This window comes from Cinclus cinclus, chromosome 2, assembly GCF_963662255.1.
Source record: "Cinclus cinclus chromosome 2, bCinCin1.1, whole genome shotgun sequence".
NCBI classification, from domain to species: domain Eukaryota; kingdom Metazoa; phylum Chordata; class Aves; order Passeriformes; family Cinclidae; genus Cinclus; species Cinclus cinclus.
Window position 1 is genome coordinate 29,603,853 of NC_085047.1, and position 13,893 is coordinate 29,617,745.

At 39.5% G+C, this 13,893-nt stretch overlaps 1 protein-coding gene across 1 annotated transcript; it reads left to right on the forward strand.

Moving 5' to 3' along the window:
• The first annotated feature begins 3,127 nt into the window (after positions 1-3,127).
• On the forward strand, positions 3,128-11,531 carry CD86 (CD86 molecule). Its single transcript, XM_062514879.1, is given in 5 exon segments — positions 3,128-3,198; positions 3,311-3,360; positions 4,651-4,995; positions 8,994-9,305; positions 11,326-11,531. Coding segments are annotated over 5 exon segments (984 nt in total).
• Positions 11,532-13,893: the final 2,362 nt, after the last annotated feature.

The window sequence follows — 13,893 nt, forward strand, 5'->3', positions numbered from 1 at the left end:
CCTCTCCTCTCCTCTCCTCTCCTCTCCTCTCCTCTCCTCTCCTCTCCTCTCCTCTCCTCTCCTCTCCTCTCCTCTCCGAAACCCCATATGAAGTGCTGTGTACAGTTCTGGTGCCCTCAATGTGAGAAGGACTTGGAATTCTTGGAGCAAGTCCAAAGGCCACCAAGTCGGTAAGAGGACTGGAGCCCCTCCCATAGCAGCATTCCAGTATCTGAAGGGGGCTGCAGGGAAAGGGATTCTTCATCAGGAACTGTGGTGATAAGAAAGGGAGGAATGTGTGCAAATTGCAAGAGGGGAAATTTAGGCTGGATATTAGAAAGAAATTCTTTACTGTGAGGGTGGTGAGACACTGGAACTGGTTGCCCAGAGAAGTTGTGGATGTCTCAACTCACAGTATTCAAAGCCAAGGCTGGATGGGCTTGAAACCTGGTCCAGTGGGAGGTGTCCCTTCCCATGGCAGGGGGCACTGGGACTCGGTGATCTCTAAGGTTTCTTCCAACTCTTAACATTCTATAATTTTATGATTCAGGAGAGGAACTGCCCTGTACTGAGCCAGGTGGGAGCTGCCTCATGAGTTTTCTCAGACCGGTTTGGACCTAACCAAAGCCCTCATGAATCAGGCCTGTAAAGTGCATATGATGCTCATATGGTTTCTTCTCCTTTCAGTGATTACACTACAGAGATAGTAAATAAAGGGTTGAGTGTGACTCCTGACTGCATACTGACATGATTTCAATTAATATACTCTCCATTTTCATCTCTTGACATCCACACATGATTTGTAATTGTGAGTCATGGAGACACCTCCAGGTGTGGCTGAAAAAGCTCCAAAAGGGAAGACACACCATGTATGTTAGCTTTATTTAGCAAGGGAAAATGTTTACCTCCCCATGGACTGACCCCACATTATTCAGGATGTCAGAGATAATTTTAAAGCCTTAAGTCTTCAAACCACTCCCATCTCATCAGTTATCACTGGCACTGTGAAAAAGTGCCATTTCCACAGAAGGATGCACTCAGGTTGTGAACAGCAAAACTGCACATGCACACACAGACGCACAATTTCTATCTTTCCTCTCTTACCTGGCCCCCTTTGACTGCTGGTCAATTCTGGGGCACAACAAGACTTTCAATGGCCTGTGGATATAAGAAGAAATTAAGTACAGAATTTGAATTGAATGTGCCAAGGGAGTGGTGTAAGTAGCCCACAGTGATACTGTGTCATTTCCCTTATTCTCTTCCGTCTTCTGGACACTGGCTGCAAGGATTTGCATTTGTTGGTTGAAGGCATTTTATAAAAAAAAAAAAAAAAAGAGAAGAAAAGCTGCTTGCAGCACTCAAGTTCTCTCAGCCCAATTAATGATTCAGCAATTCTCTATAAAGCAGCTCCCATGAGAGAAGTAGCATGTCACACACTCAGTGACAACCAATTCCTCTCTGCAGGGAAGGTGGGTGTACACCCCTCTGCAGACTCACGGGGTCCTTCTTCATGCCACCACCCCCAGAAACATGCTTTCTCCTGGAAGATGGCAGCTGGGAAACCATGTAGAAACTTTGAGACTTCTGTCCTCACAGCTCCAAATCCAAACCATAAAGAAAGGCATGCAGTGGTATTTGGTATTTTTGCCTGGGTTTTCTCTCTCTCACTCTCATTTTCATTTCTGGTTTTGGTCTTTGCTCCTGTGAGACAGTCATTACAAAACATGCAGTACGCTCTCTCTACTTATGTCAGTAGTTGCTGAATTGCTTTAATTTCCCCTCTTACACACTTGCACTGAATCAAAAAAAAATAGAGCTATCCTTTATTTTTCACTTGACTGAATGCCAAAATTTTTATTTATAGGATGGAAATATGACTGCTGCACAGTAGTTTCTGTCGTTTTCAGTAGCTTGGCACAGGCATTTTTTCTTAGGCAGTCAGTTGTCTGGTTTAGTTCAGTGAGGCCTAGCCTGAGAGGGGAAAACCCCTGATAAAAAATTGTCATGCAGTTGGGTGGCTGGAGCAGAAAAAGAATAACCTCTGTCTATGACAATGGATTCTGCATGAGCCCTACCTCCCCTCTCACCTCTTCTGCTATGATAGGTGGATCAAAAGAAAATTATCTATATCCTCCAAGCCACGTGGACTTCTTTCCCCCCTTTCCTAAAAAACAGGATGAAGTTGGAAAAATACAATTGTTAGTCCTGTACATTACAATCCACTCACAAAACACATCAGTGGACTGAGTGGAATTCTGTATTAAACAGAAGACACCAGAGACCTGGAGTAAAGGTAAAGACCCAAATGTACCAGCCTAAAATAAAACATGGCAAAAACTGGGAAACCATCCATCAGGAAAGTGTACTACTAGTGAGGACAGCAGACAGAGATCTCACTGGTTTTAGGTAGTATGAGAGCTGGATAGTTTTATGTCTGCTCCTGCAAAATAGGTTTCCTTGGAGCTGTTTGAAGGAGGAGAGCAAAGGACCTTTGGCAAGGGTGGTATGAAGGCTTCTCTCAAACATATGGAAAAGGCACACAAAAACCACAAAGGTGCTGCTAAAATGCAAAGTAGCAAACACAGACCAGATGCAGGTGCCTCTGTCAGTGTGCATGGGAATGGCATTTGGCTGTTTACCAGGACTATGGGTCCGTACACCACATGAACCCAAGCAGCTAAAGAGGTGTTTTTCTAAGGAGACACAACATAGGGTTTTTTTCTTGTTTTCTAAGGAGAAACTATTCTTTTTTTACCACAAACTATGTGTTGTTTAGCATGAGCTCTCTGTATCATAAACCATCAGATTTCTCTGTGTTATCCTTTGCTGTTGTTAAGGATAAGTTCCTGTCACAAAACTGAAGATCACTCACTTCATCACTTCTGGTAGCTGACATCTCCCCCACTGAGACGTCCCCTCCACCTCTTCCTTCTTCATCACACTCTCCTCCCCCTCTACTTTCAATTCCCCATCTTCTCCCCGACACTGCCAGGCCAAGCATGCTCCTCATTCCTCTTTCCTTCACTCCAGGCATTTTTGGTACTTATCCTGCCCTTTGGACCTCAGGGACACTCTGTTCCTCCCATGGCATACACAGTCTGCAGTAATCTTGTACTGTATCGCCTTCTCTGTAAACCAGAGATCTGCCATGGCATGCTAGTTGTGGTTGCTAAAGGCTGGGAAACACATAGAAGCCCTTGCCCCAGGCTATGGAAAAAGGTGAGATTAACTTTCCCAATACTATCTCTCTTGCTAAAACTTCTTGTTTAACGACTTCTTTGGGAGTACTGGAGTGTTTTCAACCTCTAATATATTTCTTTCCTTCTTACAGTGTCATGGAGGTCTGCATATTTTTCCTTTGTGCTGTGGTATTTCTCCCAGGTAAAAGGCCTATTTTTAATTGTTAAAACTATTTTGATTGTGTCCTGCTATGTGATACTTTCTCATCCACTAAGAAGCTCATTCCTTAGTAGTATTAATCACTTCCATTGCACAATCAAGGTCATATAGCCTAAGTGACATGTACTTAAATTCTGTGCAGGGACTCTATAAAATATATATAGTAAGTACTTTCTCTCTTCAACTTTATATCTTTACATTACACTTATTTTATGTTGCTCTTAAATTCCCAATTTAAATCTGTCTTTAAAATGTGTGTGTATCACCTGTGTGTATTATACAGAAGAGCAGTACTAAACTGAAAACTGGCAGTTTGATATGGGGCAACTGGAGTTTGAGGCAGCCACAGAGATAATTATGCAGTCTGGTGCTCTGGAAGAACAGTCAAAACTTTGCAGCAGCAGAGAGACTGTAAATCTTCTCCTCCTTTTGAACACAGCAGAGATGTTTATATCTTCTGGGACAGAGGGCTGTATTTCTTATTCCAAGAAAACACAGTCCCCCCACACCACCACCACTCATAATAATGGACACTTGCATGGGGAAAAGCAGGAGAAAAATCATCCTGTGTGTAGTGCTCTGCCTTCGTTCTTCGCATGAATGCATAATTGTGTTTATTGACCATTTCTGTTAACAAGATCAGCAACAGAACAGTTAAATCTGACATTTACTCTGTCATTAAATTCTAAATTAATTACAGAACAGTTAAATCTGACATTCAATTTGTCATTAAACTTTAGATTAATTCTTCATTGAGACTGAAAGTGTTTACCTGCTTCTGACCTTCTGGTCATGCATTCCCTAGATGCTCACATTTGCCACACAGTGTGTACTTCACTGTTTCTTCAAAAATTTAATGCTGCATTATTTTCTAAGGAGAATTAATTCAACTTTTTAAACAGAAATTGTGCAACTATCTTCTTTGTGGCAGAATTTCATTGCACTCAGGATTCTACAAGCAAGAATTGTTTGGATCTTTGGCATGCAGATAAATCTTCTAAAATATGGATGCTCATGATCTCTCTGTGGTAGGCCTTCTTTGGAAAGTAAAATATAGGGAGAAAAGCAAGAAACAGTTTTACAACCTAAACTACACAAGACTGAATTAGTCAGTTTGAACAACTATGTGCCATGTCATACCTAGTGAGAGAATTTGTGTCTAACTGCTTGCATTTTTATTTCCTCTGTTGTTAAGTGTTGGGTCTCTTGAGTACAGCTTGGCATTCTTTTGTGGCTGGTGGAAATCTTAATTTTTCTCTCTCTCTGTCTAAGGTATTGCTGCCAGTGTGCATCCGGTGAAGGCATTTCTCCATCACACTGTACACCTATCCTGCCATTTTCCAAACTCTCAGAAAATTGATGTAAACAATTTAATAATTTTTTGGCAAAAAGACACTATTAAAGTGGTGCACGAAGTATACTACGGCCAAGAAAAACATGAGAACCTTAGTCCTGAATATATAAATCGCACCAAGGTGGACATGGGCAAATGGACCTTGCAGTTGTTAAATGCAGGAGTTGAGGACGAGGGACGCTATCAGTGTATTATTATGCAAAAAATAACTGAACGATCAACAGAGGTCATACATAAATCTGAGTGCTCACTGCACATCATTGGTAAGTAATCTCTTCCAATTGCCATCTGGTCTGTGGGATTCTCTGTGATTTTGCTCAGTCCACAAATATGGGTCCTGTCTCCAAGGCCTTGAAAATATGGCTGCTCTGGAGCAGAATTTCTAAAGATGGATAAGAGACCTGCTTCCTGCAAGTTTTATGGCTTTTAGGACTCTGGAAAACAAACTTGTTTATTTGCATCTGATAAACTACCTTCTATTAAAAGTAGCAGTAGTTATCAACATTCGTGGCAAATCAGAATTGAAACATAGCAAGATCTCTGCAAATGCACAGCTATTTTATTATCATATAAATCAGAGGGAAAATAAAGAAAAGGACAGCTCACACGGAGGAGTAGAAATTCATATGTTCAGTTAAAGGAAGGAAGAAAATACCTTTGAAGAAAAAAATGCATACCTACATTGATGAGATTCAACCTGATTTTTTGCATCAGTGAATTTTTTGTAATCAGAGGAAAAGGCAGTAAATCTCTTAACAGGGAAATGGAAGTGAGGCACCAGTGTTTTCTTCATGTTTTCTCATTTTTTTTTAAATTCCTAATATATAATCCTAATATTTCTCCATTTTAAACTATTCTGTTAGTAACATTTATCTTTATGCCTGTGTTCTGTCCTCCACTGTGATGGTGCTAATCATTTATAAAACAGCTTCTAACTTGCACTGGTGTTTTCAGGCTTCAGCATACTGCTTTAATAGAAAACAGGCCAAGTGCAACAGCAGCCAAAAACAGGGTACCGGGATAATTGATCCTATTTAGCTTTGTGCTACTAGGAGGTGTTTCCTTGATCCACAGATAGAAAATGTAGATTGTTAATTTTGATTCTCACAGGATCTACTGGAGAAGCATTTTCAGAGAAGTTTCGGAACTCAGAAGCTCATAATGTGCACTCAATATCAAGGCCCTCAGTTTAAGAAGATGTGTAGCATCAAATGCTCAGTCAGTTCAAACAGTTGAATCAGTTATTAGCTTAGCTAAAATCTGAGCAACATGTTACAGATATCTCACACTTAGGACTAAATGTCTCCTACACCATTTAAGATTTAGCTTAGGATGACAGTTTTAACAATGTGCTGTTGTCTTCCTTCCAAATTACTCTCCGTTTAATAAACTCCCAAAGGAAGGAGCAATGTAAAACTATATTTTAAAGAAACTCAAGCTCTTCAAAATAATTAGATGAAAATTACAGATAGTGAAATGTACCTCTGCTTACATGCTGCTTTTTAATTACATCTCATATCATATATGGAGGGATTTTTGTAGTTTAGTGTGTCCCACTTAAAATGGGCATAAATAAAACTGGAGTCTGTACAAGAATGACAGGGCAGTCATACAAAGCTATCTAGATCACTTGGCGTCAAAGTGTTCAAGAATACTGGACTACCTTTGAATACAATTTAAATATGTTATTTTATGTATTACATTAGTACAATGTATCAATAGCATGAAACTGTGTCAGGGGAGGTTTAGGCTGGATATCAGGAAAAGGTTCTTCACGCACCGGCAGGCGAGTGATCAGGCACTGGCAGGTTCCCCAGGGAAGTGGTCACAGCACCAAGCCTGACAGAGTTCAAGAACAGTTTGTACAACACTCCCAGGCACATGGTTGTGACTCTTGGGTGTCCTGTGTGGGGCCAGGGTTGGACTTGCTGATCTTTGTAGGTCCCTTCCAACTCAAGAGATTCTAGGATTCTGTATGTATATTAGGTGCATTTCATACAGCCATGATGACTTTAATAACAACAGACTCAGATCCTTCTCCAGAAAAAAAAAAGGAAGGTTTCACAGTGGAAAACTTCGCCTCTTAAAAATGCAAAGTAGGGACCATGGTGACAAGCAGCTTAACTGGAAAGTCTGCTGTTGTGGCATGTCTGCAGTGCTTCCTCTGGATAGATCAATAAGGGAAGTTGGTGAGACTAGGGAAGCTGTTTCAAAATATGCACTACTCAAAGTGTTGTGACTGAAATGATGTCACAGGAGAGACTCAGAGTTGCTTGTTTTAAATGGGATGTTGAAAAACTGAAAAGTGTGGAAAAAGCTCTAGTAGAGTTGGGAAAAATACAGTCCAACTAGAAACGTTAAAACAACAATTTGATAACCTAATAATGAGAAGAGTTTTGTTTCCAGAATGTGGGAACCTAAAATGCATGTAAAATACTGGATATCTGAAAAACAATAATTTAAAGTCTAATTAATTAATTCAGTGACAGTGTCTGGAAGGAAGTAAGGCAGATGGTCACTTAAGAAAATAGAACAAAAGCAAAGTGATTAAGCCATTGAGAAAAAATATTAAGGGCTTGATGGACTGCTGTCTCTTGAGGTATTTAATCTAATCCCAAGGCTTTTTTGGAAGACACTGTCTTCAAATACAAAAGAGTTCCTGAAATGTGCTTTTCTGTTAACAAACACAAAGCCCATGTACGTACGTACCCCACACCCAGCAGGCAGCCAGCATCACTTTTCAGTAAATTGAGGTTCCAGAAGCTATAATAGAGAAATTCAGGGTATATTCCACTATTTCCACTTGCTTACTGTCAATAAGATTAAAGCCCTTAAATCACTTGGACGTTGTGGCAAGTTTCAAAGCCATGAATTATGTTTCTGCCATCCCTATGAAATACCAAGGAGAGAATAAATACTCCAGACCAGAAGTCTGACAGCAGTCAGCTAAACAAATCAGACCCTGAACTTTCCTGAGGAGCAACTTAATTAAATTATGGGGTATAAAAAAGGTGGGGTTTTTTATATTTTGAATTCATATCCATTGACTCTTGGGGGAATTTAAGTGACTAAACTAAATTCTATGCATTGTGTATTAGGATAGAAAGAAAAAGTAACATCATGTTTCTTCATTCATCCATTTTAAGAATTCTCTAGGGCAAGGATTAGATCCTTGTTCCAACACACTGAATGTGTGTGCAGGAGACTGAGAACCTCTTAAGTCTCACATTTTTGTAAGAACCCTTTTTCCCTTCTCAAATACTTCTCTGAATCGTCTTTAGTCCTATTGGCCCTAAAATAATGAAGCTTTTTCAATGAAATCTTGAGTGTATTTCTCTGGATTTGTTTCTGATTTTTGGGAGGTTGTTGGAGTTTATTCAACTTGCTATGTGCCAACTTGTGGTCAATATTATGTTAGCATTCTCTCATTCTTTTTTTTTTTTTCCATTATAATCTACTATTTTTACTATGAATTTCTAACCAAACAAATCCTGGTTGAGAATATCTAGATTAATTAAGAGAGAATATTGGTTAAAACTTCCATTTATCATTTATATTTTATGTTTAAATAGTTCTTCCCAATCCTGTTTCACTACTTCTTGCATAGGAAACTTAGCTTTTTAAAGCAACATTTTAAAGCAAAGGTGTGTTTTTCATTGATTGTGATGAGTATTCAATGACACAAAATAAAATGCCCTTATGCTATAGTCCTTTCCATCAGAAAATCTAAGCTAAAAGAACTGTACCACAAAGTGATGATGTTTGCTTACAATACTGACAGAAACCAGGGATATTTCTACTTAAGACAGCCCTGCACTTTGGACTTACCCCATCCGAATTCTCTGAGATGATTTCTTTCTTTCCGTTTCAAAGTTAGAAGTTTGTGGTTTTCCCCTTACCCATTCAGGAGGCCAAAGGTAGGGAGTATTGTGGTCCCTTCCCATTTTCTGCTTAAGTCCTTATGTGTGATCAGTCCAGATTTCACTATTCTGAGATATTAATATGTCTAAAAGAGGTGGGAGAGACAGAGACACATTGTCTGACTGATCAGACTTGCATCCTTGAAACACCCTGAGAACAAGAAGCAGCGAGTCTACATACATACCAAAAAATGCCATAAAAATCCCTTCTTGGAATGCCCATTGTCTTCCTGAAGAAAATGGTTTAAACTTGTTTCTGCTGAAAATCTTAAATAACTGGCAGGGGCTGTCACAAATGTGGTGTGGCTGACTAATGATACTTTGTCTTTGGTCTATTTCAGCCAACTATAGTCAACCTGAGATAGCAGAACTGCACTCCGGGGAACTAAAACCCAAAGGATACTTGAATCTTTCCTGTTCTTCCAGTGGAGGTTATCCAGAGCCCAAGGAGATGACTTGGCTAATTTCATATGAGAACATCACCCACAGTAGTACAGCTCACATGGATGTCTCACAGGATGCTGTGACAAAGCTGTACAACGTTACCAGCAAGCTGAATATCCTGGTTCCTACAAAAAGCCACACTAATATCAGCTGTTTGCTTCACCTTAGGGAGCAGCTGGGAAGCCTTGTCTCAGTCCCACTGGGCATAGGTGAGTCTCTGTTTGCCCATTACGATTTCTGCATGAGTAGGAGCAGGCAGTACTGCAGCACAGCTGATCACAGACAGCAGCATGGTCAAGGCAAAGAATAAACTCTAAGTAGAAGTTGGTTAAAAGGGTTGTATGTTCTCCACCCTGTTCACCACTGAACTTCCTCTCTTTTCCGCAAGGAGAGGGCACAGTGAAGGAATTGCTACACAATCCAGAACACAGCCCTATTGATCCCCTCCGTGGAAGATGCTGCAGTAGCAACAAAGCAACCTAAGAGTCTGAATCAGGCAACAACCACTCTCTGGAGGTGACAGCAGTTGGGAGAGGTTGTCACTTCACAGAATCAGAGAAGTGGTGAGGTTGGAAGAGGCATCTGGAGATGATCTCGTTCAAGTACTCTGCTCAAAGTAGGGTCAACAGGTAGCACAGCACTGTATCCAGTTGAATTTTAAACACCACCCAGGATAAAAATTCCCCAACCTGTCTCAGCAAACAGTTCCAGAATTTGACTACCCTGATAGTAAAAAACGTGGTTTTTTTGCTAAACTACTTTTGCTGGTTTAAAGTGCTTGAACTGCTGTTCTTAATAATTCATTAGAAAAAGGCAGAAGGCTAACCAGAAAAGTCCCGTGGACCATATTTGGCTCACAAACTGCCAAATAGACTATACTGAGTTTAAGTGTAAAGACCATGAAACTTAGACTAATATTAGAAGCATTCCTGGTGGTTTTTATAACATTTGGGAGAATGAAGTGCACATTCCGAAATCACTATTTGGGGATTTTTCTGCTCTGAGACTGTGTCTTTTCTCAGACACTCCTTGCAAGAAGAAGCTGGGGACCTGAGTTCCATTATGACTTTACTGCCAGATTATCTCAAGGTTACACACGGCTGATCCTTTCATTAAACTAAAACAGTTATTTTATTTATCTTCTGGACCAGGGCAACTATTTTTCACTTTTTTGTTGGTAAGCTATGGCAAAAGAACACCAAAATAAAGACAATTCCCACTTTGGTCATAAGTTCCTTTGGCTTGCATATGTCTCTTTTAGACAATGCTGAAGATGGAGAACTGTGCTTCATTTAAAAGGAGCAGGGAGCCAAGAGGGAATGCAGGAAATGTAGTATGTACTATAAGCATGCACCTTACTACTGCAGATGTAAAAGAAATTTGCTGCTTAGTCTGAAAAAGTTCCACAGTGCAGTTTCCTTAATATAGATTCAGCTAAAGGGTTAAATTATCAACATCAGGTATGCCAAACTGCCTCTGATGTCTTTGCATTCTAGGACTTTTAAATACTATTAAAATACAATCCAGAAGTCTTCTAATGTTTGTTCAGCTCTGCATGTTGCTTGTGAGTCTTGAAATAATTATATTAACTATAATGCTGAATCTTCCTCTTCCCTCTCCAATTCTTCTCTCCTCTCTGACTTTATGAAAATAGAAACCTGACAAGCAGTGATGGTGGGTAAGAAACCAGGAACTCCACACAAACAAGTTTTATTTGGCAATAACTGAAACTCTATCAGCTACTAACCCTGCCAACCAAAACCTCAAAAACACAAAAACCAGGAATAGAGGGAAATTCCTTTGAATTCCGTGCTACTTTCACATCCCTTACAACATTTCACTAGGCTTTGACCATCATTTCCAGCAGACACCAAGTAGTAACATGTTCCAGGTTCTTCCAATTTGCGCTGTATCACAGAGCAGCATTGGCACAGTAGCTGCCTCATAGGCTCTTGTATGAATTAAGTTGCTGATCTTTTGCATGTTACGCAAACCTCAGAAAGAGTGTTTTTCTGTACTGCTGTTGAAGAGACCAGTAAGACCAGACTAGTTATTGGAAAGGGAAATAAAACAATGTGTACAGTGATTTATTAATACTATCAAAGCAAAAAGGGTGCCAGGGGTCTCAACCTAAACTTCTATTTCATGTAACTTTGGGATAGAGCATTTAAAGTTATTGTCACCAAATTAAATCTTTTCTGTGATTTTCTTCTCTGTTTTCTTATTCAGAGATACAAGAGAAAAAAATGAAGCAAGCAGAGATAAATTTCTTTGGCCCACTTATAGCTGTGGTTGTGGTACTGATCACTTCTGCACTTCTTCTGGGTTTTTTGATATTAAAGAAGAACAGAAATATCTTGTCTACCAACCAGAGTAAGTTACTATCTGTCATTCATTTCTACCATCCCTCAGCTTACTGGCTTTACCCTTCATAATCATCCCTTTACCTACTTTCAAGCTACTGACAGAAAGTTAGGTTTCATGTTGGACTTAAGGTGAACTTCCTAGGACAATTTAGTTCCTGTAACAACTTAGTCCATCCTGCAGCAAGTCAAAGCATCTTTATCCTGTCTCATCCTGGAATGTATTTCTCCCTCTTTTTTGTGCTTTGTGAGACTGCCATGGTACTATCTTACCACCTTTTCCTGTAGTTTCATCCTTCTTTTTTTCTGGGTTTGGGGTAGATTTGGCTCTTAAAATCATTGGACTATATAAATCTTTCTTGCCTATCACTACTTATAAGAAAGGTGGAGTTGGGGCAGGGGTGAGATGAACTTACATGAAGTGCATGGAAGGATCTCTATTATCACAGGGTTGAACAGTCAAGGCATTGCTCCACTGCAAGCTGCCCACACACTGGGCTGAAAGAATCATCTTGTACTGGGGACAGAATTTGATCTTGGCATTTCATTTCTCTATTTTGTTCTGAGACTAGTTCTTAGTAGTCCAGGATTTATTTGGCACTGAATCATGCTGACATCAGAATCTATTTCCTTGTAGCAAGAGGGCAATGCATTTCTCAGTCAGTCCTGTTTCTCTATACAGCCAAGGGTCTTGAGCCCCACCTTGTTTTTTTCCTCAAATCCTAAGATAATTGAACTTTTACTATCAACCCTTTTAGAGCTATTTTTTATTTTTTGCATTTCTGTAAATCACATATTGATCTATTCTAGGTGTCAGTCTAGCAGTCTAGAAGCTATAAAGCTTGAAACTGTGGCCATCAGCCAGACTGCTGACTGGGAACCACCTTTACACACAGCAAAGCATGACCTCCCATGTTTTTAGAGGTTCTTCCGATACAAGAATCCACCTCAGAAGTCCTACAGAACAACATGCAACACTTCTGTGTATGGCTGAAACCTACTTCCTGGTGTTCTCTGCTTTTACTTTTGCTCCAGAATGGTAGTAAATATGATGCTCTGCCTGTCTGCATGACGACCTTTTTGTTGTATCTTTTATTATGCACTGTGACCACGTAAAATCCTGAGAGACAGTGGAGAAAGCAGAGCTGCATGGGTCACAGAATGTCTCAGAAATAGAGTTAAGGCACAATATGTGAATCATAACCATCACTGCAAACAGAGGTAGGCTATTACCCATAGAATCACAGAACCATGGAATCATAGAATGACTTGGGCTGGAAGGGACCTTGAACGTCATGTAGTTTCAAAACCCCCTGCCTAACCATGAGCCATAAAGGCTTTTGTCAGAGACACTGTGGCTTTGTACCCATAACTTGCTTGTAAAGCTTCACATCAGAAAAAGGAACTTCGGGGCACTTCCCCACCTTCTGAGAAAAGTCATGGAATTCCTATCAAGCATTTGAAACTAGAAATAATCAAAAGGAAATACTTGCTTTAAACATAATTTGTGATTAACTTATTTTTTTTAAATATTATCAAGCTTAATATACTCACACAGTTAGTACCTCCACACTTTGTTCTTCTGTATTCTGACTGAGAGTTGTAACAGTTGTTCAGGTGGATGCAGCGATAGAAAATGATAGCATGAGGTATCATATCTGTGTATATCTAACCATACAAAAATAGGCTGAGCAGATAATGAAAAAATATTACATATGTCATGTTCCTTTTTGGTTGACTATGTTCTCCTTTCTTAATTTTACTTCAGACCTTGATGATAGAGCAAGTCATACACTGTGGTATGTTCAGCCATAGGAAGGAGTTTTATCTTTCAGAAAAGATCCTTTGTTTCGCTCAAAATGTGTCAGTTCTCCAATCTTGAATGATTTCTGTGCTTTATATTTTTCAACAGCACTGACATCTTTCAGGAAGAAGAATGCAGACAAAACTGAGATAAAATTCTTCTGAGATCTTGATTGTTTTTGTAGGTCTGACACTTTCAGAAAGAGCAGGGACACCAGCATCATATTCTCAAGGCAAATTTCAGCTCAGAGTTGCAGTCTGGGGACATAAATTCTCTACAGTTGTTAGGTAGAAATATTCTTTTCTGTTAAATTATGTGAGTTGCTCAATTTTTACTCCATTTTCAAGCGTGTGAGAGAAATGCATGTTTGAGTTAGCTAAACTATTTGGGAATCAGTTTATTAAGCTATTACACTAACATTCCAAGTATTTTTATTCAGATTAATATTATTTGAATGTTATTAGAAGGTAAAGGTTTTAAATTTTTGTAAAAACTTATACTTTCTAGCAAACTTATTTAATGACAGATTAAAACATATGTCTTTTTCTCTGTTGCTGTTTTTATTCTCCTTCCATTAAAGCATCATGTTAGGAAATACCAACATTTGGTGTTCTCAGGGAGGAAAGATTT